The sequence below is a fragment of the Trachurus trachurus genome (assembly GCF_905171665.1).
Source record: "Trachurus trachurus genome assembly, chromosome: 15".
NCBI lineage: Eukaryota > Metazoa > Chordata > Actinopteri > Carangiformes > Carangidae > Trachurus > Trachurus trachurus.
This window is the reverse complement of record NC_139906.1, coordinates 9,639,346-9,664,536: the sequence shown is the minus strand read 5'-3', so window position 1 is coordinate 9,664,536 and position 25,191 is coordinate 9,639,346. Positions and strand designations below refer to the sequence as shown.

Here is a 25,191-nt window from a genome sequence, read left to right as displayed (position 1 = left end):
TGCTACAGTCGAACTGGGTCTCTGGAGTCGTTTATATAGTTTGTTTCCATTCCTGTACAAACGGGCTCCAACATTTGCATTTCTGTACAGCGTTTTCGCAGCAAAGCACAACACACCACAGTATCTCCCATTCTTCTTTTTAACAGCTCTGATGAAAAAAAAAAGAAAAAAAAAAAAGAAATGGCAAGAACAAGTTATAGATGCTAATGTTGCTGTTAATAAATCATAGACTTTGAAGCTCAAATAGAAATCTGCAGCACAAATCAAAGTCAAAGCGGCTCCAGCACAGTTGATGTGAACCAGTAAAAACCCTGAATGTCGCACAACTCTCCGTCTCTGTGCTGCGACACCTACAACAGTTCGACGGTGAATCAACACATAACCAGGTTTCCATATCAGTTTCAGAAGACGGTAATTCATCTCTCGGTTTCCTCCCTGCCATGCTCTCCTCTCGCGCTCCAGCTCTAATACAGTACTTCAAAAATGAGGTCTAAGGTTTCACATGGCACAATATCACAAATCAACATGCAGTCATAGCGCTCTCAGTGTCACAGCAGGTAGGGATGGGGGGTGGGGGGCGGCAGCAGGGAAGCAAAGCACAAAGATACTGTATGATGCACAGGAAGATATCTGCATTTCCAAAAGAATATTGTGTGTCACTTAAATGTGAAATGTTTCATCTCATATTACACATTTTCTCTGCCAGGGAAGAACCAGGGCAGGGAGAAGAGAAGAAAACACAACAAGAAACAGAAAGTAGTGTGATACAGTATGGGGGAGATGACACAGGAGGTTTATGATGAGTGAAACATGGACAAAAGTGGCAGATCCCCAGATTGTGGCTCTGTCCCTGGGTTATGCATTGATGCTGTTGTGTGTGTTTATGTGCTGTACTAGCTCTATTGTTTACAAATGGGGGGGGGGGGGGGGGGGGGGGGTGGATCAGTGTGAGTGGTTTCTAACATCTACATCTACATCAAAAGCAGGTCCTTCTGTCGAGTTCATCCACAGATAAACCGTCTCGTCACCACGTACGTAAAACAGGCAATAACAAATGTCAACAAGCGGAGCTGAGCAAACAATCTGACAATGATCCACTGCAGGAAGTCAGGAAATGAAACGGCTAATTCAACCATTAAATTAAACTAAACATGTGATTTCACAGGTTATTGAGTTGTTGGAATGAAAGCGTAGGAATGATGAAAGCCGGGATCTAAATAAATGTGTGAATGGGTGTTGACGATGTAACTGTGGGAACACCCTGGGGTGACTCAAACACACTTGGATGAGTTTAGTTATCGATTGTGTTACAACTTCTGCTGCACAGAAGCTGCCAAACTAATTTGTTTTACACAATTCATTCCAGCACATGTGACACGAGTAACAACACAGTGACACACAGCAGAAAACAAACAAACGTCTTCTCATCTTTAAACTTTAAAGGACACTGATTGATGATGAAAACAACTACAGTACATTAGATTTGCATTTGTACTCCAGTCATTCAGACATTCACCGCAGGCGATTATGTGATGGATTGGTACCGATCGAAACGACACACAGTGATGATTGGTTTTGGTAATATTTCACCTGATCTATCCTAAACAATCCAGAAAACTGCACACAATCTCTTTGGTCAACATTTACTCTGCATACCTGGATATTGTAAACACAATGTGTGATGGTTACTACTGTGTAGCAGAAAAATGGCCTCACACCTCACACCCAGCCTGGGTTGTGGGTGTTTGGGAGATTAATGCTTTATCTCAAGTGTTTTCTGATGAGGATCGACTGGTTGGTTTGGCAAATGCACATCTGGTCACAACTTCCCCCTCCTACGTTACAGAGCAGCACATCCCCTCATGCACTGAGTTTAATCTAAGGTGCTTGGGTCATTTCTTTATTTCCCTTAACTGATTCTAGGTCAACACTGTTTCTTTAAACATTCACAATTGTACATTTAACCGAAGACACTGATGTGTTTTAAACTGCATCATCCAGGAGGTTTCAGATTTGTTGCATATAAGGTTTGTCACACGTTCAGTTTTATTCAGCTGCGGCTGCTTACATGCATTTCAGGAACCACAACATAACAAATGGCAAGAGCTAATATGGTTTAATGAGCACAAAGATAAGAATGAATGTATTTAATCTGACGCCTGGATCACCACTGTTTGCAGAAACCAGTCAGTAACAAAACTCCCTCTTTGACTCTGCATTATTCAGTGTTTGGTTTCTGTCCAGAAAATCTCTCTCTGAGTGTTTAATGACCTGGCAGGCGTGAGGAGACTTGGCCCGGTCTGAATCACTTTGCTAATAAACGGATAGCATGACCTTGTCAACAGAGCAATACGTGTCAGCTTCATTCAGACCGGGAAGCTAATGGCAAATCCAGAGGCTGAGACAAAGAGCAGTGGAAGACAGTGCTGTTTGATCACTTACTGCAGAACAATAATAATAAGAACATTGAACTAACTAACTAAGGTTTGTAAATGCAAAAAGCGGAATATGAGTAAACCTGACAACTGAAAATTACACAGTTTAAATGATTGACATGATATAATTATTCACTTTGATCATCATCTTGTTCTTTTGAGTTTCACTGACTGGGCAGCAATTAGTAACACGCATTAAAATCCCATCATTGTGAAGTCATGTGCTCCCGTTACTGATCATTAACGTGCAAAACCTTTGTTTTTAATGCTGAGTAAAACCAGTGGAAAGAGGAATATGAAGCCTCTTAATGCTGTCGTTATTTTAGAAACCTTTGTAGACTAATTAGTATTTGGTGATGAAATACTTGGATATCTTTCAAGATACAAGTGTGTGCCTAGTGGCTGTAGTGGTTACGGAAACACACATGCCTTTTTCTGTATTGATGAAAACTGGTATCAGTTACTTGAACATGGCACAGGATCAATGTACTAGTATCAATTGATAATCGTTTTAATTAAGAGGGCCGAATCTGTCTGAGCAGATTGAGTTTCAACATGAACCGGTCACTCTGTCTATTTGGTAACTATTTCTATTTGGATTAATTGGACTATGGATTAAACAGTAGAAATGTCTGTCACGTACTGTACATGTTCATAAAACATACACGTTTATCTAGTTGGCGTACCTTTAATGGACCTGATTACATGTGTGTGGAGCTGCTGCAGCTGACACTTAATGCAGGGCACTGAAATATGACACAATGACACTGACACTTGAAAAATAGAACAAAATAGACACTTAATGATCAATGCAGAGAAAAACAGCTGCATTTGAATTGAATTCATTATTGGGAGAAAGTCAGATAATTGGAATATTGCATGTGATGATGATCAGTCCGGAGCGCCGCCACAGGAATCACACATGTACTGTCCCAAATATTTGCTTTTGCGCGCAGAAATCTGCTTTTCACAAGACTTTGTTCCATCAGTTGAGCTGGTGATGATGATTGTCCGTCAGAATACTTCTGTATTTCACAAACCGAATGCTGGAATTTGTCAACGGCATGAATCCCATCCTTCTTCCTGAAATCTTTATCTGTCAGTCTCTAAAAAATTTTTATCAGGACACGATCTATCTCTGTGGCTGAAAACGCTGATGTGCAGCTGAATCCCGGAAGGCGTGTATTTCATGGTTGCATGGTTGAACTTGAAACAAATTGTTTTTGAGGATTGTGGGGCAAAAGGAAATGCTGGATGGAAACACACAAGCTTTGGCCCAGTTGGTTCCCACAAAGGTCTGTTGTTGCATACTGGATCCTCATGTGACAGGAGTGCAAGATTGTCATTTTTCCCGGTCAGAGTGAAAAGATTGGGGAAAATTTTGTTAATCAGACCCACACAATTTAACAACCCTGGGTCTACGGAGTTGATCGCCCAGGAAACGCAGAAGCTCTGTACAATAAAAAAGCCTTATAAGAATCTAAAAAAAGAAGTAAAACGTAAACTGTACAACGAGGCACATTTGAATTTCCACAGGTGTCATTTTGCAGAGGGGCAGATTTAGGTGACATGATCGCCTCTGTGCCAGAAAGGAGTGCAAAATCCAGGCTCTTTGGTAGCATTGCAAAGGCTCAGAGACCATGAAGCAACAACAAAGGTGCGGAAAAAAAAGGCATCTTAGAGTTCATAAAAGGAGCCAACAAATTATCTCCATCCAAATTTTGTCCAAAGTCGTGTTCCTCTTTGCAAATGAGAAAAACGAAGAATAAAAAGTAGGTCCCCCAAAACAAAATGAAGATTCAAGATGCGATACATCCAACAAAACAGATACATTATTGAAAAGGAAAAAATAAAAATTGCTACGTCTGCTGGGTTTTCCAAAGGCTAAACCTGAGAGTGGTCCGGGCTGGTTGTACTGCCGTGCAGGATTAGCCGTCCGATCACGAGGAGCAGGAGGCCCACACACAACAGCACGGCGGGCTCCTGGTGGATGTGCGGCAGCTGGTTCGGGTGGATCACAACATGATGAGGTCTGACTACCACCCTCTGCAAGAAAGAGAGAGAGAGAGAGAGAAAGGAGAAGGGATGGTACAGTGTTAGTGAGAAGAAAGGAGAGAAACAAACAGCACGGTCACACAAAACTAAATGAAACATCCTTCTCTCAACCAGGAAGTGGTTTGACACAGTAACAGTTGAGCAGTAAGGCTGCTGATACGTACATGGGGAGGTGGGTGAAGTTAGTTACTGTACGACATCTGTCAGCTTTTTATTATCATCACATACGCAGTTCACACTGATAACACCTGCAGGTTTAAAATAAAGAGTCCGGTCTGGACTCTATTAGTCCACTGACATTGTGTGGCTCAGCTGTTTTTCCTGTCTCCTGCTATTCACAACACCAATCCACAGTCATTTGGCACGGCGCTCGCCTCAAACAGGTGTTTGCTTTTCTTTTCTGCTCTAAGTCCCCTGCAGTCGACGGCCCTGTGCCTTGGCCTCGGTCCATCGCTGCAGCACCAGCAGCCTCTGCCCCATTGACAGAAGAGAAAGGACGTTTCCCCTGGGTGGGCGCGCACCGGGAAGTCCAGCCCCCCCGAAGTAAACACTCTAAAGAAAGAGCGAGGTTCCTGTTGCTGAGGAAAAGTGGAGAGGTGGGTGGAGATCTCCACAGTGAATTAAAAAAAAGTGTCTGGTAACACCTGTTATAGTCAGAGGGGAAAGTTACCCTCAAATAAAAAGATTTTGCTGATATTTTGAGGCCAAGTTACTTGAAATGTTTCCCGTTCTACAATATTAGCTCCATTTCAAACCAATTTTGGGAGCAAAACACGGGTTTCATTGAGAGCTCTCCTTGTTAAATTAATGAACTTGTAGTAAAAGTACAAAAATAGCCCCAACTGGCCGAGAGCAGAGGGCTGAGTAGCTCTCAGCTGAGAAATCTTGGAGTTGTTTCAATGCTTTAAAAATAAAAATAAAATCCATCCTCAGCTGCTGTTTGTGCTAATAAATAAAAGTTTAAAAAGGAAACCTAATACCCTGACTGGAGAGTTTACAAGAATAACTAAAACATTTACAAGCATAGGATCAGTTTTTCCACTGGAAGATGGATGTCCTGTTTTGGCATGAAGCCTTTCAAATACGATCCAACCGGATGGACTGTCACTGTACAATACCATCCAGACATCGACAGGCACAGAATCAGTCTTTTTTTTTGCCCCGGGGCAAGACTGTACTCTGAAAAACAGGATCTTTACGGATGAGAGAAAGAGAGAGAGAGGAGTATCAAAGCTGTGTGGTTTGATTCGAAATCCGAGCCAAAAACCACAGAAACCTCTAATGCCAGAGGAGGAAAAAGGTGAGAGGAAGACTAGTTAACCCTGCGATGAGTCATGACCCGTTTCTGGTTCCGTATGTGATTATCGCCAAAGTCAAACCAACAAAGAAATGGCAGAATAATACGGATTCAAGACTCAAGACTCTGATTCCCTCACAGAGATGTTTTGAAAAGCCTGAGAGAGATGGATGGACTCAAACAGAAAGTAATCCACTGCAGCACAGGCAGAAGGATTTCTCACATCCGCAGCAGTGATGCAATGCATCTAAAGGACATCTTGGGTCTCCAGTGCACACACACAAAGACTCAAACACTGGAGACATGCAGGATAGGGAATTATGGACAAAAACCTCAAAATAACACCATGGCACTTCCCAAGACTCACACTGTTGCCATGCAGTGAAACTCACACACTGACTCCCTAGAATATGGAAACATAGTTCATTTAATACCAATACTCCAAAAGATACTTCAATCAAAATAGAGGAAAAGCTCAAAGACTTGATGTATCTACAGTTTGGTTTGAATTAAATCCGCCATAAAATCGATTGAATAAGAAGAAAAGTGGACTCATATTTTTCCTCAATAACAACCATCTCACGCACTTTCTATCAACATCTGAGGAGACCCCAGTGAAGGAAGTACTGTAGCTGTAGGTGCTGCAAAGAGTTGAAACCAAGCCTTGATTTCCCTGGATGCCGTTGCAGGGTTTTTTGAGTTTGACAGTGAAGATCAAAATCTCCTGACATCAATTTCTTGGGATCTGGTTTCATTTCCACAACCGGAACCTCTGCCATTATCATGAATCAAGTTTCATGTGGGTGTAAAAGTGGTGAACACTCATTAATTCAGTCTCTCTCTCCGCTTTTATTTGCCTGCACATGAGCTCCAGGTTGTTGTTTGACATCACACATGAGAGTTTCATCTCCGATTATGAATAGAAAGTCACTGTGGATTTCCAACACAAAAAAAAGCAGTTTAAGCACTAAAGGGTTGCAATTTGAGTGATTTATTTTCTCAGGTTACACCATTTCTGGCCATTGGATATGTAATTATACTTTCTTTTTGTGAAAACATTGACATTATTGTTGGTAATGTTCATTTGCGTACAGTAGTGTTTATCATTTCTGCACATTAGAGACTCGTCTCTCCTCAAAGCAGCGTTGGGAGGCAGACACACAGGGTTTGTGGTTTTTGAGCTGGCACAGTTCCTGAGCTCTTTCCTCACCTCATGAACCGCTGTAATGATCCGACTGTCAAGACTGTCTAAGTGTGAAGGGTGAGGGTAGAGAGCGAGCTGCAAATCTAGGAGTCTCGAGACACAAAGAAAACTTGTTTCACCACCGCATGTTCGATTTGTTGACAATGAACAATGCCTAGTCGGGAATATGAAAACAGACAAGAGACAGATTGTTTTTTTTTCCTTCAAACATGGATTTAAAACTCCATCTATGGGGAACACTTGAGAGCAATTTCCATATAAATAGGACTATTATACATATGACTTTAAATTAGTGAAAAGTTCTGACACAAAATGCAAAATGCCACCCCTTGGTTGCCACTTGTTGTATTTTACCTCTGCCACTAATGAAAGTGCAGGAGAAAAGTTCAATGACAGCCTCACAGGAGGATGTGGTGTACCTGGGAGGAGCTGAGACTTGACGTTTGTGGTTTAGCATGACTGATGTGTTTACGACTGACCAGCATCTGTGTGTATTGTATCACAGCAACTCCGGGTCAGATCAGGAGCAGTCCGACTACTGTCCGACATTTCACACCTTTACTAAAATAAGCTTTAACCGTGTTAGATGAGAAGATTGGTATCACTATGACGTTTATGCTGAAAGTATGGCGCTATATCCTCAAGGCCATTAGCATTTCTTAAGATAAACACTGCAGAGGAAACACACCAGACTCACTAAGCCCACAGGTAAGAAAAAAAAAAAAAAGCAGAGATACCAGCATCTGCAAAACTCATAAATTTACAAGTTGTATCTTGTTTAATTCGAGCTCAAACAGTAATGTCAAAAGTGTTACAGTAAGTCATGTGTTCTGGGGATACAAATAACTGCCTACGTACAAAAACACCATGCAGACAATACGGCTGGTCTGTTATTTGGGTGATTGGTCGTATTTCACAGTTAGGCTCAGAGGTATGATTTCACTGCAATCAGAAGCAGATGTACTCCTCAGCTGACAAACTGCAGGCTGAGAGTCTGACGTGAAGCCAAACCCAGTTTCACCAAACACTCTTGATTTTCACTCTTAAACCTAAGGATTACAGAAAAGGAAATACACACACATGCACACGCAGATTCACACTGGTGGATCCTCTAATAGTTTCCTCATTTGAACTCTTTACCTCAAACAACCTCTCCCATCATCTGAGAATAGAAAAACCTGCTGCTCACAAGTCATTTTCCTACTGTCACTGCTACTCTACGGGCTTCATCTTGGATTCACACACACACTTAAGGCACCACCATGCAGAAAAAAAGACAAAAAAACATCTACAACACAAGTGAAAAACCAAGTGGGCAGGCGGCCAAGTGAAGTCCAATCAATGAACCAGACAGACAGAGAGTCAGTGTCTTAATGACACAACAACAGTCACACAGGAAACAACTCATCTAATCTATTTAAAAAAAACTGCTGATTGTACGTTTTATCCTGATTAATAAAAATTCAGATTAGGTATTGTTCCACTTATCCAAAAAAAAAAAAAAACTTTATTTACTTTAATGCAACTGACAGTCTAATGTGAGTACTCTAGGGCGATGAGTCAACAGGAGGCTCTTACATCCAAGATTTGCATACAACTAGAGAACAAATGATGAATAAACATTGGAGTATAAACTTGGCAGCTTTTCTTTTTAAGATGGGTTCAAAGTTAAATTCCCACCAGCGCTTGAACGCACCTTGAAAGATTTCAGTGAACTAGGCTAAATGTCCACATTTTTGTTTTCCCGCGTGCTGTTTAGCTCAGTGAATGTCTGCTCAGGAAAAGCTGGAAAATCCACACACAAAATGAGACAAACGGTCAGATACAAAGGTGACATGTTTCTATTTGGGTTTGGAAACTGCTACTGCACTCTTTGATGCAGAGGACTCAAATTTCTCATCTTGGTTTGCTTCTCTTCTTCTTCTTGTCTCTTTCTTTTCACAGTGGAAACATTGAGTCAGCCCGTTCCAAAAAGCTCATGTGATTTTGTTTGGTCACCACAACTTACTATGCTGCCTCTCAAAAATAGCTCTCTAAACAAGGCCACACTTACAAGCACTAGTACACACACACACACACACACACACACTGGAAACTGATTCCTTCTCTATGCTTCTCACGCTGACCAGTTGTCTGCTTCTTAGCACCCACAGTGCAAAACCCTCCTAAACTGTTTAAACTTGAAACACAAAAACAAGCCATCTCTGCATGCGTAAACATCTGTCTGCACATTTACTCTTAATATGGAAACCCACACACACACAGATGTTGTGATGTTGTGGTTTTGAATCAAACTGATGACCTCCAGCGCGTCACGGCTTCTGTTGCCATTTGTTGTCACTTTTCTGTCCTTTTCTGCAAAATGTTTTTAAGGTGAGATTGTGACGAAATGCAAAACAAGGAGCTTTTTTGCATCATGGAGTTTAGTGAAGTGAAGTTTCTCCGGCTCTTTGTCTGTGACGCACGAGCAGCAGCACAAGCCAGTGACAACCGACTGGTCCACAGTGTTCCTCCGTGTTATTTCTGTCTTCAGGACAAAGGATTTTACCTCCTACTGAAAGATGACTGAGTGTGTGTTGGACTTTGTTTGAGCATATTCGAGTGTGTGTGTGTGTGTGTGTGTGTGTGTGTGTGTGTGTGTGTTTTGGCAGGATAATTAGACCTTGTGCTTTGCTCTCTGAGAGTTCTGTAACCACAGGGCTAAGCCATAATGAATCTACACTGTCACGGACACTAGACTGTCTCACACACACACACAGACACACACACACAGAGCACGTTTACAGATGTTTGAAAACAAACATGGACACAATCACGCACATATTGTGTAAATGTTTAACAGCGAGAGAGAGGGAGAGAGAAGGGGAGAGGGACAGGTTGGATTAAATGAGGACAAAGTCAGAGAGAGATTGAAACAAAACAAATAATAACTCATCATTACATCGGTGATTACACATCTCTGTACATATGTTCGTGACAATTACTCACATCAACACAGTTTCTGTGTAAAAGTATTTTTAGAAATCACTTTGCCAATTTTTCTCAGGCGATAAACTGAACTGAGCCCAGAGGAAGCACCTGCGTGCTTGTGCGTGAATTATATCTCAGATAACGTGAGTCACTTCACAGCCCGGGGTGATGCGGCTCTGCCTCTTGGCCGACGCCTTCAGACAATGACGCTGCTCTATTGTCAACAGTGGCAAAGAGTTTCAACCCAATCCTGATGATAAATAAACCCGTGATATTCAACAACTCTCACTTTACAATATCAGCAGATTCATGTTTATCGGTTTCATGTGTCAAAACACTTTTAATTCTAAGGAATGTAATTGGTTTTGCAGGTATTTAGTCAAAAACCAAAGCATTAGATGATTAAACATTTGACTGATGGTGGCGCTAGACCGAAAGTTAAGGGGTGACCACTGTTGGTACAATTCCTCCTTTAGGGATCATACATGTCTGAACCACACTTTACTGAAATCCACACATCACTCAAAGCCACAAGTGCCAGTGGTGGTGCTACAGGAAAAGATCAATGAGCACCAACGTCAATGGGATTCAACTTCTGTGCGCCATTATTATGTCCAATCCATCCAATAACCCAATATGTCAGTGTCACAGTGGTGCTAAAATGTAGAGGATAAATGCCTGCACAAAATTTCAGACAATAAAAAAAAAAAAGAAGAGAGTTTTTCTCTCCAAATTCATCTTATCTTCTCGTGAATCACATTGAAAATGTGTTTTAAATAAGGTAAGAGAAAGAAAAATAAACTCCCTAGTTGAGCTGCTCACATCTGGTATGATATTTGCTTTGGAAGGGCCTGTTGGCACACAGCTCTTCCATTTTGAGATTAGAAATGTGGTAATCACTGCTCCAGGTTCCAGCTGAGGTGTTTCAGGGCAACCACACAGGCGAGTCACCCCCATATTCACCCGAGGGCCAGGGATGATTCACGATGATTAACCTTTCCTGCTGCGCCTGTTTGACTACAGTGAGGAAAAGTTGCTGAGAACTTGTTGAAATTTCCTTTCACTCGGGAACTCCTCTGGGATTTGACACTTTGATAAAGTTGGCAGATAAATTTAGATGTACTAGATCATATTGAGATTCTATGGAGTAGATCTTAGGATAAAATATGATAACATGCTTTATGTTTTATCCATCTTTTATTTTTGTTTTGTTTTGAACACATTTTATTACTTAAAAATCAATATTTCTTCTTCCTGTTGTGTGGTTGTTGGCCATTGTTAGCTAGGGATACAACCATAGCTACACTAGATGCTTTTTACTCACTAGTGAGAAAGTGAATGAGTGGAGATTTACGCTACCCTCCAAGGATCTCAGGATATAATCCCTCACTGGCTTCCCACCAGCCAACACAGCTGTGTTCAGCCAGGAAATGAACACAGATCCATGAGGTGGTGACCAAGAGTCTGCCCCCATTTCTATAGTCGTGTGTTTGTTTTGTGCAGTCACGGTTGAAGAGGATTAATTATGATTGTTCAGTCTTAACACAACAAACCACGCTGAACTAAATGTTCTTGCTTTGTCTCAGTGACAAAAACAATCTTCTGTCATTTTATACTGACGACAAAGTATGTGATGATTCAGATCTGAAAAAACCTGAAAAACATCTCATGTTGCTGTAGTTATGAAATCATTTGTGACCATGCATGAGCGCCTTGTCCACGGGAACACCAACACCTGGCTAAAGAACAGGGAACAAGCCTCGCTGTTCCTCTTTTCTCTGCCTTCTCATTGTTCTGCAGCGTGAACACGCACACGTGCTCTTTCACACTTTCTGGATTATTCTGTGCCCAAGTTCACCAAGGGCAAGACACACGCACAACTTCTCTTTCTCTTTCTGTCTTCAGTCAGTGTGACGAGGTGTTGAGTCACAGCTTCGACTCATCACATTCTCACGTATTTCTCCAGCCTCCTTCGCTTCTTCTTTGCAACTCAGAGGCCAAACCGGGTTTTCCTCCCATGGCTCCTCAGAGGTTTTGTAACCCTTCTCCTGGGATTTTCCATACACATGGCGCCAATCAACAATGGTTAGGGTTGGGTTAGGGTAACCCTGATGCCATGAGTGATACTGCTATCAGTCAATCAACTCCAATATACAAAGGTGTATAGCAAAACAATTTTGTAAGCAGCATTGTGTATACCCAACCATTATTCGGTAATTAACTGTTCAGTGTGACTCCTCCTACTCTGTCTCTGATTGGCTCTTACTTGTTGGCTTGGTTTGGTTTGAGCATGAGGAGTGGTGATTGGTTGGGTTACTGATAACAAGTTAACCATGCAGATGCAGAGTGGAGAGGTTACGCCTTCACTTTGCTACTGTATCCTGGGAAGAAAAAAAATTGCTTTACTGCAGATCTTATGAGGTTAATTTGACTTTGACATAATAATTAGTTTAGCGGATTATGAATGACGTGTGGTTGTGGAAGAACCATTTTTTTCTTGAAATAAAAACACTCATCTGTCATCTGTTGGCAGGTGATCTACTGTGTCCAATGTTCATGTGTGGATGGACTATGTATGTATGTATAGGCTCAGGTTTAATTTTGACAGTAAAATCTGCTTCTCTTCAGTGGCAAATGGTAATTTCACAATGATAAACACTAGTGACCTATTTTTGGGTGAACTAAATACACAACACTCATCTTGTCTTTTTTTCTATTATACCACAGACTGTTTTGTTGGATTTTTGTTTAAGTCTGTTTTCTTTGATAAAAAAAAAAAAAAAAAAAAAAGGAATATTCACGTATCCAGGCATCTCCACACTACTGTTGGTGTATAAAATGGTGAACTGGTCAAGGAGAGTTTTGACAGATTAATGCAGCGACTGATTAGTGCAGACTCAAAAGGACAGGAAGGGCTATAACTGTCTTCCTGTTTCATGCTCATTAGCAGCTCAAAGGTTAAACGCAATCACAGAAGCTTGTTTCAGACTTATCACTCTGTTTAGTTGGAGAGCTGTAGCTCTGCAGCTATTAAGCTTTTGACACAGAGGGAGCATTTCTAAGCTCATCAATTGGATGCAGCAGTCTTGTCATGCCATTCCTTGACTTTTATTTTTTAATCCATTTCTCTGATGAGATTTAACTGAACTCAGCCGAGCGCTGATTTTTTTTTTTTTCCTCTCTTCCCCCTCTGGCTTCCCAAAGCTCCAGTCAGCTCTTTGATTGGAGTAAATAAAACTGTAATGATGCAACATGCAGAAATGTTGCCAAGGAAACAGAAGCCAAGAGGAAATGAACTCTTATTGCAGCTACGCAACTTTACAACACACACAGACTTGACTGAAGCGTTCAGAGGATTTTTTTTTTCTCCCTCCCTGGGATAACGGGATTATCTCCTCAGTGAGCCTTCAGTCAGACTACTGTAACTGTCAGTTCATGTCATAATCAGAGCCGGGTAACGCCGCCGTCCCTCAAAACATTCACGTCACATACTCTCTTAAAGCTGCCTTTGCTTTAAAGAGCGCTCAAGCTGAGGAAGAGTCAAACCACTGTTTCAAAATGAAGCAGCGTGACAAGAAGAAAAAAAAATGAAGCAGAAATGCCTCTAAGTTATGTTACATTAAGTGTTTCACACCGAAACGCATGGCGTGTATCTGACAAATGTGGTAAATGCATTTCCCTCCTCATTTGCAAACCCCGATGTGCTCACTTTCTCAAAACTGCTGGTGCATTCCCTCACTTCTTCACCGCCAGTCAATCAATACGGGGACCAGAGTGAAACTAGTGGCAGGAACTCGTATTATATCGCATAAACAAGAAAAAAAGGGTGGGGGCATGGTTGTAAATTTAAAAAAAATTCCATCGTAGTGCTACTAACGGCCAAAAACTCAACTCCACCTCAACATATCTTCACTGTGCTTCTGTTTTTTTTAATTGCTGTGAGCAGTAAAAGTGGAAATGATTTGCATTTCCTGGCTAATTAATCCAATAACACCACATAATTCATCAGTCAATAACGAGCCAGCGTTCACAAACACGTCCATGCATTTACATCAGTACCTCAGTCAGCTAGCCAGGAAGCAATCAGCTTGACTGCTGCTACTGAGGCTAAGCAAATAAGCTCCACTTTTATAATGTAAGCAGTCAATGAGCTTCACTGGGTCTCACCACATTTAAACACCCAATTTGTACCACAAAGTTTTGTTTTTGTTTCTATCCCGCTGCTGGAAACTGGCTTAGGGCTTTCGTCGAGGAGAATGAAACTGTTTTTCCCCCTCTGTGCTCAACAAATCCATCTTCTGCGCCTTCGCTGTCTGGGTTTTTTTTTTTTTTCTCTTGTATCATATGGCTGTTTTCTTGTTTTTTTGTTTTGGGGTATTTTAACTGCAGTGGTTACTGTGGCATCTTCATTTTTCTGCAGCTTCAGGCCGTCAGCTTAGTTATTTTCTGATCAAAAGTCATTTTGCTTCTCTCACCCCAAGCATAATGGAAATAACCAGCTGGTCACAGGCTCCCTCAGATCACCTCCGGCACTTATTAAGAGACAGTTTAGTTCTGCCGCCCTCCCTCCTCTCTTTTATCTCATGTCCTGCTGAGCATATTGCTCTTTTTAGCAACGGCCTGCTTTGCATTCATACAGTTAAACAGCTGCTTTGATTATATTTGTCCAGCGGTTTGATAAATATTGACTCGCCAATAAAAAAAAGATGTATAAAACCTTATTCCAATAATAACTAAATGGGTTTGGATTTGATAAAAGTCATTTACATCTGTTAGAGAAACCACAGAGTCCTGTCGTTCAATCAGCTGCTTTAATGCAGCTGCTCCACAACTGTGGTTGCTGGTGGTTTCTCTCTAATCTACCCCCCACCATCACCACACACACACAAACACACAAACACGCACACACTGTCTGTGATGACTGACCCTTAGCAGGAGCCTATTAAAATCATCTCCAATGCGTCGGAGCTCTTGTCCAACGACTGCCTCCGCCTGCATGTCCACTTCCGCGTTAGAGGGGCTGGAAGAGCTCTCTGAAACAGACAAGAAAAACACGGTGGCACAGGAAACTTATATTAAAACATTTGAGTTGAGTGCGCTGTAACTTTGGCTTGGTAATTCTTTCTGTACACTTTCGCAATAACAGCATTTTGATCATTTATATTCGTCGTGGGTTCAGGCAAAGAAATGCTGCAAAACTGCAGAACAGAGACATTTGAAATATGATAACAGTAACATTAAAAGTGCGCATCTGAATCACTGAAAGAACCGAAAAGTACAACAACCAGATAAGCAGAGAGTGTTGGAGTGTTTCAGACAGTGGGTGGTTCACAGCATCAGAGCAGAGACTTTCCTTTTAGTTTTGGCCCAGTTGCGTTTATTTGATGTTATAAAAGATGCACAGTCACAATGATATGATAAAAACCACAGAGGAGAGATGTACACAGTGTTTGCTCATGTAGGTGAGATCAAAAACACAACAAAACAGACACAAAGCCCTCATGTTTACTGCACTCTGCTATTGTTGTGAATCTATCCTATAGTTTATAACATCTACTGTGCATGCGTCTCCCTGGCATCATCATGAAGAAGTGGAGAAGCAGCGCTCGACAGGCTGACCGGGTGAGCGATGGTGCGCACGAGCGGTGTCGTGGTTGATCCCGTATATTTTCAGTCTGAGCTAACACTACCACTATGAAAGGCTCTGACCTCTTACCGATCTCCGCTTATGACTCATGCACATCGTTATGAAACCCAGACTTAATATTTCTCACATCCTCCAATATTGAAGACGCTGATACAGCAAAGAGATTGCGTTCCAACTAATACATCACGCTGCTGGCAACACCGACATAACTCCACGAGGGTGCTGATGGCGGTAGATGTTGGAATGCAAAGGCAGGTGGGAGTGTATCAGTGTAGACAGGGAGCAATGGAAGTACATTTCTGAAAGTCTCTCCTGTCTGAATGCAATCCAACTTATTGTAAGAGACAAATGTTTACAGACAGAGGAGCAAGGGTGAAGCTTGAATAAAGGGTTTGTTCTCTTTCAGAATAGTTTAATGTAAATGCTCTTTTTTCGCAGCCATTCAGGAGAGCAAGGTGTACAGTAAACTGTGTATTGCACATGGAGACTTTCTTTCAGAAATGACCACAACAACCAAAACAGACGAGAGCCTGATTTCACTACAAATACTGTATGTTCATATTCGTACAGTTTTTTTTACTCTTCTGGCAGTTTCTGAAAGTTCTGTATACATCTGACTTCCCTACCATAAACCATATCCTGCCGACTGACAAGACGCAGAGACGTTGTGGTTTGCTAATACTAAAGGGCAGCTGAGAACTTAGAGAAAACACTGACGCTGACTGAATATTTCTCCTTGTAAGCTGTTCCAAAAGACACAACTTAAAGACAATCAATAATTAGTGAGCTTTGTGCACTTTGTTATCTTAGATCTCTTGTCTAGAATTCAAAGCAACCAGAGCCCCCTGAGGTTGTTACATTAAATCATGTGAATATGAATCCACGTATCAAAGGTAACTGCTGGACTGAAACTGAAGAAAACCTGGCTCTACAAGTTTGTGTGATACGAGCTGTATGCACACTCAAATAAATAAACAGGTGCTACAAAAGCTCTGATCCTCTGTCTCGCTCTCAAACACAAAGGCAGAGCAGCCACAGAGACTTTTTATTCCCTTGGTTGACAACATTGTAAGATATTTTGTACAAGTGTGTGTGTCTTATCTCCTATCTGTCCTATCTGATGGACGTAGTGGACTGAATAAGAGGCGAAGGGCTTCTGTCTGCGTCTTACAAAAGACCTGCAGGCCTATTTTGACTGCCCCACACACACACAGGGCTCATTTTGATTGGCGCACTTAATGAATGACACGTACACACACGCGTTGCCGGTGTGTTTTGACCGCCGTCCTGTCTGGCTGCAGTGAAAAAGAAAGGACAGGCACAAGGCAATCAGTGCAGCTAAATCACTGCTGTTACAAAAAGCAGATTTACAGGACACTAAAGCTAACAGAGGATGGAGATAACTTTTTACTTTACACATTATTCTTGAAAATATTGAAAAAAATACCACTGTTTTATGCTGCACTGCCTCTTTCTGCATCTGCAACATCTGCTCAGATCTGAGGAAAGGGACCAGAGTACAATTTTATTACATAGTTAGTGCGCATATTTGTCACCCATTGCTCTTACACTGTGAGGGGATTTCACTATGTTAGTCGTTTTATTTTTATTTTTCTTGGTCAAATCTCACTAAGAAAAGCCTCATGGCGTGGTTTTGTTTGTTACCAAGCAACAGGGTAGGCAACTTTAGCCGGCAGCGTCGTAGCTAAAAGCAGGAGTCTTTTTTTTAAAGTTGCGCTGATAAAAACAACTCCGCTGGAGCGCTATTTTAAATCTGTGTTGCTGGAGGTGACAGACTTGCGTGTCTAGTTCTATTTATGAGTCTGAATAAACAGCAGAGATAAAAACAGGATCAAGGCAGTGAGAAATTGTAAGTGTCCAACAAACTCTTTGGTGGTGCTATCAAACCACTAGAACTTTTATTTTTTTCTAGACATCAAAGTGGACATATAAACCAAATGTATGCAGCTCGATTATGTGGAATTGATTTTTCACGTTCAAGATTATGGTGGAGTCATAAAACAACAAGGGAACTACACCGATTTCACACATTACAGTCAGATATTGGAGCGTTCACTACTGCCATTTACTATACTGTATGTGAGAAACAGTTGTTCTGAGCTTTCAGTGGTGCAACATCTGATAAGATGCTTCAATACGTTACTTTCAGTTTGAAAGTGAGCAAGATCTGAGGGTGAAGAGGAAGGAGGATGTGGAGATACCAGACCTGCGTAGCCCACTCCTCAGCTTGTTGCTTTTTTACTTAAGATAAAATGATATTTTTTCATGTCAATAGTTTGACCGTTTATTGTCTTATTGAAAACTTTTCCCTCCCTTCCTTCTCCATCCACAGCGATTCAACTCTCTACATGCCCTGACTTATAATGATTTCCCCCTCTTTCTATGCTCTTATCCTGCCTTACCCTGGAAAAAGTGGAGCAGAGAGATCGCCATGTCTGTTGCAGAGCTCCAGTGCGGGTGGTAACGTATATCATTTGTGTCGAGAGTAGTGAAGAGCTGTAGTTCACAAAGCGGGCTCACACAAAACCTTAACATTATCAAAATTCTTCATGCTAAATTGTAGTCTTCTTTGTGTGAAAATGAATCTTTAAATATCACAAACAACATATGTGAAATCCATGTCACAATTCAAACAGGACCAGAAAATAATTTTAATCTACCCATTGGATCCTAGTGATAATTTTTCGCTTTTGAGGACCCATGTACCGGAAACAGAAGGGCCCAAATCTGCTGCTGCCGCGGCTGCTGCTTGTGCTAGGGTGACGAGAGAAGGACTTAGGACTAGAGGAAACGTCAGAGAGGCTGAGGCACTTAATGTTCGAGCCACCCAGACTCAGATGATGAGGCTGTCAGAACAGTTAGCATACTTAGCTTGTAGCTTGTACAGTGACCAGCACCAGATTTACTGGTTCTGCTAATGCAAAATATCACTAAAAGGTTCATTATGTCCCATCGGGTTAGTTCCCTAAGTTTGTGACATATGAATCCCTGGCTGTGTACATCCCTTTTTTTGTGTGTCCGATTTCCCGCCCAGTACGTAATGGACATGACTCTTCAAAGTCATGAAATTCCTCAGGAAGTAGAGTTTGTGTGTTTGGACTTTTTAAAAGTATTCCTGTGGGATTTGTGAGGGTTTTTCACATTTTTTCAAAAGGCAGTAGACGTTACTCAACAGGAAGCAGAGTAATACTACAATGGAATGAAAACATGGGAATCAGCAGAAATGGGTTTGGCAGCACCGAGGAGTCATCTTAGTGTTGCTTTAGAAATGTGGGTTTCGGCATGGGATCGTTGGATTTCCCTCTGAGAGCCAAAGAAGTGAGGCATGCTGGGTATTAGTCAATAAATCAGAATGGGAAAATAAACACTGAAGTGACTACTCATCCGGGAGAGTAGAAAATATTAGAGGAGAGTAAAAAAGAACCGTCTTCCCTCGTGAGGAAGATTGACTGGGAGAACAAAAACATACTCAGGATGTTTTTGTTCATCTGTTGAATCATTGTTAACATTCACCACCACCACCGCCCGCCCAAACCCCCAAAATCTTTGATAGAGGAAGCTTCAGGGAGTTTGTGTTGGGCTCCTATATCTGGTTTCATAATTTGCTGCACACCCACACAGCAGCAGCAGCAGCAGAAGCAGCAACAGCAGCTAAAATTTCATAGTGGAAACAGCTCGAGAGCAGCTCGTGCTTGGCTGCTTTAAGGCCAGTCACTTTCACAGCAGGTGTTTGACACAGCATCAGGGAGTGCATTGGTGCATTTAAACCCCCCAAAGTGCAGTTTACAAAGTGAGTTTAAACTCACACTGGGTGATACCAAAAAAAAGTAGAGGAAAAATTATTCCAGGCGCGATTTAAAGTGTTTATTTGGGTTTTTAGTGTAGAATATAGTTGAATTATTTTTTTAAGGACAAACAAAACATATGGACATTGCAATGATGGGAAGTAGTATAATTGTTTAATATAATGACTTTATTTATAAGTAATGGTACTTTGTCATGACAAACTTCAACCTTTTGTAGCTGCCGTGCATTCAGAGCATTGCTTTATCATCGGTTATTGGCTACATGCAAAGTGCCTGCTCACCGTGCTGCTGCAACATCCCCAGTCCTGCGCCGGGCGGCTCATTGATGCGCTGCAAGGCGTGTGTCATCACCTGGCTGGAGGGGCTGGGAGTCTGCGTGGCTCGGTCAGCCGTCACTGGCCTCGGGGACAGCGGGGAGCTCGGCTGCGAGTCGCTGTCGAAGGAGAAATATCCACTGGAGGAGCGGCGGTTGAAGTTGAATATCGACCTCTTTTGAAACACGCCTAGGCTGTCGACAGGAGAGATGGCTTTGGGTCTGCGCCGGGGCGGCGAGTCTGGCTCTCCCTCTCCGCCGCGCCGCTCGCCGCTGTCGTTTGAACGGGGTGTTTGCGCTGAGGCTCCGGCGGCACCGAGGAGTGGTGGGTCTCCTTCGCTCTCCTCTCTTGGCGTTACTGCGGTCGAGCCATCGGACCGGGTTGGTGGTCTGTTGGGTGAACAGAGCGGCACCGTCAGCCTGGGCTCTCATCACTCTGCCTACAGCCCTCACGGCTCCGCGGTACCTGGAGCTGCAGCTGGCCGTGTGGCAGCGCAGAGCTGCTTCGGGTCTGGACCGCGTAGGTTCGCGTTTTCCCGACAAGAACCGCGCGATTTCTGTCACTTCAATCTGATTCATTTCACGGGGAAGCGCTGCGACTGACGCGCAAACGCGCACGTTCACAAATAAAAGCTGATTTGAGAAAAACAAAAAAACTTACCGGCGAGTTTGCCATATCTAACTCACTTCCCAAAGCAGTGGACACCGGGTGAAGCGCTGGGAGTTGTGTAGTAACTGTTTGACTATGTGTATGTGCTGTTGCTCTGGCGCTATCCCAGGTTCCTGTCCAAACTGGCCGCCCAGTGCGTCTCCATTGTTTGTCAGAAATTGCTGATTGCAGCAGATCTTTGTTTGACTTGTGAGGAAAAAAAAATCAGGCATGAAGGAAGCGGCTGGAGTAACTTCAACTGCGTCACACATCAACAGCCTGAAAGACACCCGCCACTGCTGACCAGTCAGTCTGGAAAATATAAACTAGTTTTAATAATCTCTCACGTCTGCTCGCCGACAGCTGACGAGGAATGTATTATTAGGCACTTATCCTGTAGCTATTACATCTGCAGTGACTTTATTTAAAAATATAAACTCCCAGCAGGAACAAAATCTCCACACAAAATGTTTTCAGCTTTGTCCTTTGTCGTTTGAACAACTAATTTCAGACACATGGTGACAGTCAAATAAGGGTATTTAAAAATGTATATGTTTTGTTGCCTCGCTTCCTGTTTGTCCAGACCAAAGCCTCCTCGGCGCACGGATTCCCTGCGGTAATGACCTACTTCTGTGCCAAAATGACCTAAAACTACGACCAAGTTTCGCGCATAGTACTTAGAAACACATTTACGCACCTTTGATGTAACTGGTCATCCTTTGGCATTTTACGCATCTTTACGCACGGGGAGACTCCGTCATCAGCGGCGTTTTAACTGGACCTGAAGACTGTCCTCGAGCTTTTGTTAAAGAGTTAACTTTCCCTGCGCCTTTCGGTCCAGGTCCGAGCGCAAAGAGGAGCGATATTACGCATCAGGCGGCAGCGGCACGCAGAGAAATGGCACCGTAACGTGCCGGCTGCCGCGGATGGAGGAGAGGAAATCCGCAAGTCCGGCGCCAAAAATGCCAAACAAGGCGTCCAGGAGTTAAATGTTTCACGAGACCGGTCCAGAAACACGTCTGCATCTTCACTGTGACAGGAGTTTCTGTCTCCGTGGGCGACGGCAGAACTGTTCAAGTGTCACCGGAAAGAAAACACCAACTGACATTTCAGTTCACACGATAAGGTTTCACATTACTATTTAGACAGAGATATTAAAATAATTCTGCAGCTGCAATCACAAGCGCTGAGCCTCCATGCTCCCTATGTGGAGTTAAGCCAGTGGTGCGTTTGCGCCTCCCTCAGGAGAGGAACCGACTCAACTCGACGCAGGGAGAAAACTGTCTCTGTCTCTGTACCGTCACAGGGTAAACATCACCGTGTCGGTCCGGACAGTGTTTAAAAAGATGCATATCGCACAACATCTGACGAAAACACACTCACACAGTCGATGCAGATAATAAAGTGTAATGTATTGTTTACAGCGCTGGCGAGCAGCGACCTGCACCGGCTCCCTCAGCCTGTCATCCAGACCGGCGAAGCCTTTATGTCGGTAAAATGACGCCTTCTCTCGAAGACAGATCATCACCGTGCAAACGCTGTGACACGCGCTAAAACATCTGCCGATGTCAAAGCAGAAGGCTGCACAAGGTGGGAAAATGTTGCTTTGAACTCTCGGTATGTGAAAAGAAAACTCCGTGCAGTGGATTTAATTCGGTTTGAGCCACCTTTTACGCGTGACAGACACTCTTCGGTAAGAGCACGGTGGCATTTCACGGTAAAATGCAACACTACAGTACAAGAGCTGATCTGGTTACACGTCTCTTGCATTTTAAAAACACCGCATTATGATGGAAAGAGCGCGGCTTTGTGCAGCCTGACAGCTGACATGCCGGTAAAGCTCTAAGGGGAGATGGATTTCTGTACAAGCACGAAAGAAAAAAAAACCCAAACCCAAACAAATAAAACCTCCCACACACACAAACACCTCCGCTCCGTCTGTCCCAACTCACCTGGACGGTGGTTGCATGTCAGTGGCGACACATAACCGCTGGCTCCGCAAACACGCTGTCACACTGAGTGCAGTATAAAAAAAAATATCAATGCAGGTCCAGATAGGATCCGAGGGTCCAAAGTGAGCAAAGCAACAACTTCCACGAGTTGAAAAAAAAAAGGAAAAAAAAGAAAGAAGTCAAAAGTGAGATAAATCCCAAAGCTGAAGTTCTCTGAAGGGAGGAACTGTTGAATAATCCGAGTGTAGCCCACGGTAAACAACTCCAACTGGCTCTTTGTCTGCACAAGAAGTCTCTCCTTCCTTTCTCTCTCTCTGTCTCTCTCTGTGTGAGACTGGCTCTCTACTCTACAATAGGTATCTAGTGTGTGATACTGTAGGAGCTCCTCCTCCAAACATAGGCCGACCTACTGGGTGGGGTTTTACTGGGTGACTTCACTGGCCCCAGTGTCTGACACCCAGAGAAATAAAAAGTGAGCAAAACAGAGGTAGCAACAACAAAAACAACAAAAATGTAACTGCTCATTGTAACACTCATTGTCTTTCACTGTCTCTGCACATTACTCTCACACATTACCTCTGTCTATACAGCTGTCTTCCAGCTGCATGCTACATCTCTAACCAGATACTGAGCAAGTGTGATATGTGATACAACAGAACAGTGACAGGATCATAGGTACTCAACTTGAAGATGTCTCAAAGACACTAAATTTACTTGACTTTAAGGTATGATAAAGAGAAATCCTGTAATCAATCTGTGATGTTCAGACTCTGTAGTGGTGATCCAGGTCCACCTGGACTCATGACTTCTCTAATAGCAAAATAATATTCTGCTCAGCTGAGTCATAATGTGAAACTAAAGTACCAACAAATCATTGATGGATCATTTTGTTTTGTCCTTGTAAATCTCCAGAGTTGCAGGTGCACATCTCGTCAAGCAAACTCTGTTCATTCATCATTTTCTTGTCGGGACAAAATGCTAACGTGCAACACTGCTTCAGTTCAAGTCATCAAATCCATCAACATTATCTAATTTGTTTTCACAATGACGCCAGCCTCCACTGAACACAGGTTTCACTGGTAATTTCACTACAATACAGACTTTGGTAGATTTACAGATTGTCTTTGAACCCACCGTTCTACTCATGCGCCACCTGAGAAAACTGTGAGCGTGTGTTGTGATATTGAGACATTTGTAATTTTGGATGAAACTGACGCCTACACTTGTACTATGACTGTTGGCATGAAAGTAGAACCCAGTATGAGCTACTACTGCAGATATGAATCATCCTAAGAGCTCTGCTGATGCCACATTTATGTTTCTACGTACATAAAAGACTCTCATGGCTCTGAAAAAGGGATTTCTGACAGAATACAGTGACCTCTGCTGGCTGCACTTTCGGTGTGTACTGTAGTCCATGCATCTCTGTGTGTAATGACTTGAAACTACAAAACAACAATTATTATGTAGGTAATATAGTATAAAAATTTGTGTATGAAGGCTTATATAGTGAAGGAGAACATAGAACGTGTAGGCCCTCCATTATAATCAAAAGTGTACATTTCATTTATGATATAATCTGTTTAACTCTTACTGTGATATCATTATAACATTTGACTGCCCTTTACTTGAACTCCTGTTTCTCTTAATGAACTTACACCATATAACCCAGATTTAGATGTGAGTGCATGGCCCCTCTGTGAACTTCAGTCCTGTACTAAAACCCCCCAAGAGTGTAGTTGGGCCCAGGAGCAGAGCAGAGAGAGCTACAGAGAGAGAGGAGTCGCTCAGCCATGTTTTTTGCTGTCGGTTGCAGGAGGTGCGCTTGTGCCATGAATTATGGGTAGAAAAAATAAAAGGGGCCCGCTGTCATATCAGCCTGGACCCCAGGAAGACTAGCGGTGCTCTAGAGCGCAGCTAATGGGGATCCGAACAAATAAAACAAATAAATGCATGGAGGGTTTTGCACATGAACGGGTAGAGGAGGATTGTGAGGAGGAGTGGAGATAAGAAGGACCTGCACAGTTTGCCATTTGGAGAAATAGTGGAAAGGATTAACAGTACGAATGGTGGAGGGGGAAGAGAGCAAGAGGAGAAATATGCAAACTAATGTAATAAAACATGTCAAAGTCCAATGTTTGATGTAAAAAGTAGAAATGGTGTGGGAAAGGAGGGTGAAGTCAGTCATGCTGTGTTGTGTGTCAGGGCCCTGTCCTCCTTGTGTACGACTCGGGTTAAATTGACTGTAATGTGAATAAAACTCTACTGCATTGAACTTCAACTCTCTTCAGTGATTGATTTGAAGACTAGTTTATTTTATATTGGTGTATTAAAATACTGTTAAAGAGGCAAAAAATTTAAAATCTCCAGCCCAATCTGGGTTTGAAGACACATCAATATTATGAAACTTCATATAACCATGGTGTGTGAATTTCATTAAACTTGAAACCTTTCAGTGAACTACACTTTCCACCTTGTAGCCTGTTAAGAGGTATAAGACTAGTGTGTGTAGTGTGTAGCTAATTTGCATTTATGTCCTGTAAGACGTCAACTAGAAGAGGCAATGTCAGTCAAAGCCTCCGGCTGCCAGTTTAAACAGGGGAATGTACCAGAAGAGCACCCGGTTGGGGTGGGAGTGGAGTCCACTGTGGGAGTAGTAGGGAGATCGGCGGGCATGATAAGAGTGTGTAGGAGAGAGGGAGGGGGCCTGGAAGGATACTACTAGAGAGGAGAATAACCTCAGATGTGAGGATAGAAGCCAAGCGTGACACCTGTACAGAAGAAGTGGTTGTTCAGCGAAACTAGAAGAGATCAAAGACAGAGTGGATTATGTCTGTGGTTT

General features: G+C 42.6%; 1 protein-coding gene across 1 annotated transcript; it reads right to left on the bottom strand.

Moving 5' to 3' along the window:
• Positions 1-3,080: 3,080 nt before the first annotated feature.
• bcl2l11 (BCL2 like 11) lies at positions 3,081-21,340 on the bottom strand. The gene is made up of 4 exons (XM_083987598.1): positions 21,095-21,340; positions 19,717-20,138; positions 14,888-14,994; positions 3,081-4,481 (listed from the first exon to the last, which is right to left on the bottom strand). The coding sequence occupies exons 1-4, from the start codon at positions 21,130-21,132 to the stop codon at positions 4,320-4,322; spliced, it is 729 nt and encodes a 242-aa protein (XP_083843724.1). The 5' UTR covers positions 21,133-21,340; the 3' UTR covers positions 3,081-4,319.
• Between the last annotated feature and the right edge of the window lie 3,851 nt (positions 21,341-25,191).